The sequence below is a fragment of the Corapipo altera genome, unplaced genomic scaffold, assembly GCF_003945725.1.
Source record: "Corapipo altera isolate COAL_440 unplaced genomic scaffold, ASM394572v1 169, whole genome shotgun sequence".
NCBI classification, from domain to species: domain Eukaryota; kingdom Metazoa; phylum Chordata; class Aves; order Passeriformes; family Pipridae; genus Corapipo; species Corapipo altera.
Window position 1 is genome coordinate 2,484,147 of NW_020884946.1, and position 4,585 is coordinate 2,488,731.

The 4,585-nt window shown below is 64.7% G+C and overlaps 1 protein-coding gene across 1 annotated transcript in view; it reads right to left on the bottom strand.

Moving 5' to 3' along the window:
• The window catches only part of LOC113956231 (maestro heat-like repeat-containing protein family member 1), a 10,440-nt gene that overhangs the window by 5,570 nt on the left and 285 nt on the right, over positions 1-4,585 (bottom strand). Inside the window, exons 2-13 of the mRNA XM_027662528.1 lie at positions 3,936-4,083; positions 3,631-3,695; positions 2,998-3,516; positions 2,666-2,814; positions 2,255-2,402; positions 1,890-2,077; positions 1,664-1,801; positions 1,375-1,489; positions 1,066-1,203; positions 632-811; positions 365-520; positions 106-207 (exon numbers count right to left, since the gene is read on the bottom strand). Of these exons, the coding sequence (XP_027518329.1) occupies positions 106-207; positions 365-520; positions 632-811; positions 1,066-1,203; positions 1,375-1,489; positions 1,664-1,801; positions 1,890-2,077; positions 2,255-2,402; positions 2,666-2,814; positions 2,998-3,516; positions 3,631-3,695; positions 3,936-4,083 (2,046 nt within the window). The remainder of the gene's footprint in view (positions 1-105; positions 208-364; positions 521-631; positions 812-1,065; positions 1,204-1,374; positions 1,490-1,663; positions 1,802-1,889; positions 2,078-2,254; positions 2,403-2,665; positions 2,815-2,997; positions 3,517-3,630; positions 3,696-3,935; positions 4,084-4,585) is intronic.

Genomic DNA, 4,585 nt, shown 5'->3' on the forward strand with positions numbered 1-4,585 from the left:
GTGTCTGTGGTTGCAGCAGTGGGCAGCAGTGCACAGGGCCAGCCCCACACACTGGGCATCGGGGGCTTCTCCAGCCTGGGGCTGGGCGTTTGCACTCGTCCTTACCAGGTAGTCACGGAACCTGAAGGGCTGCCCTGTCTTCAGCAGCTGCTCCAGGTCCTTCCTCTTGAGGAAGCTTGCAGCCCAGAGCAGCGCTTCCCGAGCGGCCTGCAGAGCAGCAGAGAGCGGGACATGGCACCGCAGCCCAGGGCACAGCCCCTGTGTCCCTGCTCCAAGGCCAGCAGGAGGCTGGAGCCCTTGAGGCCCCAGGGCAGGAGGCAGCCCAGCCCCTGCCATGGGGACACCAGAGCCCAGCAGTGCTCACCTCTGCCACGCGCTGGTTCTCGTCGTGCCAGCGGAAGAACAGTGGGACCAGGCTCTGGCGCACCTGCATCTCCCAGGGCTCTGTTCCCTCTTCCGCCAGCAGCTCCATCACCTCTCGGAAGAGGCGAATGGAGAGCAGCTGCACGTGGCTGTTGTCCTGGGGCCAAAGAAGAGACAAAGACCTCAGCACTGCCTGCTCCAGGCCCTCCAGGCCCACCAAGTTTCCTGGCAGCACCCAGTGCCTGTGGCTGGGGGCACAGAGCCTTACGTTGTCAAAGAGTGGCCGGAGCGCCTCAGCCAGCCTCGGGGCAGTGGAGCTGAGTCCCTCCCTGTCTTGCTCATCCTGGAGCACATTCAGGAACGTGGAGAGGGTCATGGCGACCAGCTCTCCATCTCCATCACGCAGCAGCTCCAGGAGGTGCTCAGACAGGCTGCAGATGCCTTTGGCCTGTGTGGAACAGAAGGCTGTGCTGGGAAGCCCTGAAGAGCTGCCCCACCACCCCCACTCTGGCACTGCAAGCCCACACTGCTGCCCCGGGGCCCAGAGGCCAAAGGCCTGTCCTACAGGGCCTGGGCAGCTGGAGAGGGAGGCAGGAGAGCTGGCAGCAGCTGCCACAGCTCCTGAAGTCCAGCCAAGGCCAAGCCACAGCCCTCTCCAGCCCCAGGCTGCCCGTGTGGCTTCAGCCCCTGCCCCCTTCTCACCATTGAGGAATCCCTGCTGAGCACCAGGAGCCCTCGCAGAGCCAGGCGCCGCCTCTCTGGGCACTGGCTCTGCAGGTGCCTTGCCAGCATCTGCAGGACACTGTCGTGACAGGTGCTCACATCCAGGTAGTCGAGGACCTGGAAGGCAGAGAGCAGTGCCGGGGTGTGCGGGCGGCAGGAGCACGGAGCCGTCCAGGGCTGGGCCCTGGCAGCAGCACAGGGCGCAGGCACCGTCCCGGGCAGCTGCGGCTGCCAGAGGGCAGAGAGGGGGAGGCAGCGGGGCCAGGCAGCGCTGGCCATCGGGCTCACCTCGACAAGGAAGGCCAGGGCAGGCAGCTCCCAGCGGGGCCCCTCCCTGCTGAGCAGCCCCAGCAGGTGCCTTGCCAGCAGGCCATAGGAGGGGCCCAACACGCGGCGCATCTCCCTGTCAGGGCAAAAAGAGAACCCTCGGCCTGAGTCGGGTGGGCAAAGCTCTGCCAGCACTGGCTGGGCCGTCCCTTGGGGCCAAGGCCCTCTGTCCCACGCCCAGGGGGGCTGTGTGGGCTGCCCCGTGCCCAGGGCAGAGATGCCGGGGGCAGCAGGGACAAGGCTGTCTCACCTGGCCAGCAGCCCCACCGCGTAGTGGTGGGTGTCAGCAGAGAGGAGCGCGTCCCAGCCACGCTTGCGCTCCACTGACACCAGCACCTGGTCCCGCTGCAGCCGGCAGAGCAGGACCCGGATGGTCTGGACCACAAAGCTGTGTGCAGAGCAAAGGCCACGTCAGGCTGGGAGCCCTGGCCCCAGCCCCCAGGGCACGGCAGGGAGAGGGGACGGGCATGGAGCACCTGTTGGGGTGGGTGGGAAGGCCGTGTTGCTCCTGGCATCCCCTCCAGAAGGTGGTGACCTCCTCTGGCATCTGCTCTGTGCTCATAGAAGCTTGGCAGAGCAGAGCCAGGATGAGAAGAGGGGCATAAACCAAGAGTGCATCTTGGCACTGGGGCTCCTGGACCATCAGCCACAGGGCCAGGGTTGCCTGCAAGAAAGCCACGTGGAAACACCATCAGTGCCCAGAGGGAGGGAGAGGCCAGGGAGAGCCAGGGGGAGCAGCCGGCCTGCTGCCCCTGAACCTGCCCCTCAGCCCCATTTGCAGCCCAAGGCCTGAGGGAGATGCAGCGGTGGGGGAGGATGGAGAGTCGCTGCAGAAACTCACAGCCAGGGCAAAGACATCCATGTGGTCCCCGTTGGAGGTGGACACGCTGTGCAGTGGCCAGTCCTCCATCACCCCGAGCAGCGTTGGCAGCACCTTGTGTGCTGTGGTGGCCGAGGAGGCGATGGTCCTCCACAGGATTGCAGCAGCTCTGTGGAGCCAGAACTCTGGGTCAGGGGGATCTGGGCCTTGGGAGCTGTGGGGGCCCAGGTGACAGAGCCACGGTGCATTGAGGAGCCAGGGGGGAGCACGGCAGTAGGGTCAGGGACTGACATGCCAGGGCTGGGAAGTGGAGGGGCCCGATGGTCCTGAAAGTGTGCACTTGTCTGTCAGAGCAGGAGGGACAGGCTGGATGGGGTGCTGGGTTGTAAAGGCTGGTGAGCCCTGAGGCAGCAAAGCAGCTGGGCCCTGTACCTGTCACACGCTGGGGCACAGTGCAGGAGAGTTGTCACCACGTGCCCAGGGTGTGCGTGGGCCAGCCTGCGGATGGCAATGGGCGGCCTGACCTCTGCAGACTCCTGGCACGTGAGCCACTGGTGGATGGATCTGACAATGGGCGGCACCTGGAGGGGAGTGGGGGACAGTTGGAGAGCTGCCAGAGCCAGCAGGTTGCCCAGCTTGCCGCAGGAAGGGCTTCCCTTCCCACTGCACTGTGCTGGCCTCAAAGGCTCTGGGGGCCCAGCAGAGCCGGCTTGAGGGGCCACAAGACCCCTGGGAGGCTCGAGCCCTGGCCACAGGCTGCTTACTTCATCTGCATTGGAGACAGTTTTCTCCTCCAAAATGTCCAGCCTGGGAGCATCAGTGACACTGTGCATGGACATGCAGTCAGTGTCTGCGGTGCTCTCAGTTGTGGCGTCAACCTTGGCCCCGACATCAGTAGGTGCCGTGGCAGAGCTTGTCTTGGTGTCGGTCAGTGCCGTGTCAGAGGTGGCTGTGCCCTCGAGAGGTGCTATGTCTGCGTTTGCTGTGCCATCAACCGGTGTCTGGTCAGAGGTGTCAGTGCCATCAACCGGTGCCGTGGCAGAGTTCGCTGCACAATCAATGGCTGCCATGTTGGTGGTGTCTGTGCCATCAGTTGCTGCCATGTCTGAGGTTGCTGTGCCATCAGTCAGTTCCATGTCACCGCTGGCTGCACAGTCACTCGGTGCAGTGCTGCCATCAGGCTGCACCTCAAGCTCGGCTGCGCTGGTGTCAGGCTGTGCCGTGAGCTCGGGCGGTGTGGTTGTGGCTGTTCTGCGCCGAAGTCTCATGAATTTCAGCAACCTCTGCAGGAGAAGAAAGGGCAGGGAAGAGAGGGAAGTGGCATGGAGTGCTCTGACAGTGGTGCCAGGCGGAGCAGGGACAGCAGGCCCAGCCCAGGGGGGGATGGCTGCAGGTACCTGAAGTGCCCTGCGCAAGCGGCCACGGGCGCGGTCCTGCTCTTCTGGGCGGTCCCGGCCTGGATCTGGCAAAGAGCGAGCGCAGTCAGAGCTGAGGGGCCACGGGAGAGGCCAGAGAACACAGCCCAGCCCTGCACTCCACAGGCAGGGCCAGCCCTGGGATGCCCAGGGGATGGAGCACGGATGCCGGGGGGATCAGCCTTGGACCCCTTTCCCCCTCCCTTTCCCTGACCATGTCCAGAGGGGACGGCAAGGGGCCCAGCTGGCTGCAGCCACCATCCCTGGGGCCCAGCTCCAGCACTCACCCTGCTGCAGTGGCTGGAAGTGCTGCACCTCCTCCTCCGGTTCCTGTGCTGGGCCAGCTCCAGGGCCTCTCCTGTTCTTCCTCTTCCCCCGGAGCAGCCGGCACAGGCCGAAGCATCCCCCCGCCATGGCACCTGGTCTTGAGGGCACCTGCGGGAGAGAAACCTGGGAAAAACCCCTGGCGGCCAAGTGTGACAGAATGGCCTGCGGGGCTCCTGCCACAGGGACTGGGGATGGCTTGGAAAAGCCCCTGGTGGCAAAGTCTCAACAAATGGCCTGAAGGGCCACTGCCACAAGGACTGGGGATGGATAGCAAAAGCCCCTGGTGGCAAAGTCTCCACAAATGGCCTTAAGGGCCACTGCCACAGGGGCTGGCTTGGAAAAGCCCCTGGTGGCAAATTCCCAACAAATGGCCTCAAGGGCCGCTGCCACAGCCCCTGGTGACTCCTCGGAAAAGCTCCGGGTCACCAAGGCCCGTGGCCTGGCCTCGAGGGCCACTCCCACAGGGAGTGGGGTCACCTGAGAAACGCTCCGGGTCCCCAACTCCTGTGCTGTGGCCTCGAGGGAAGATGATCCAAAAAGAACTCTCGAAAACGCTCCTGGTTGACGAGAAAGGAGTTGGCTGCGAGGAGGCTCCTCACAGCACCGCTCT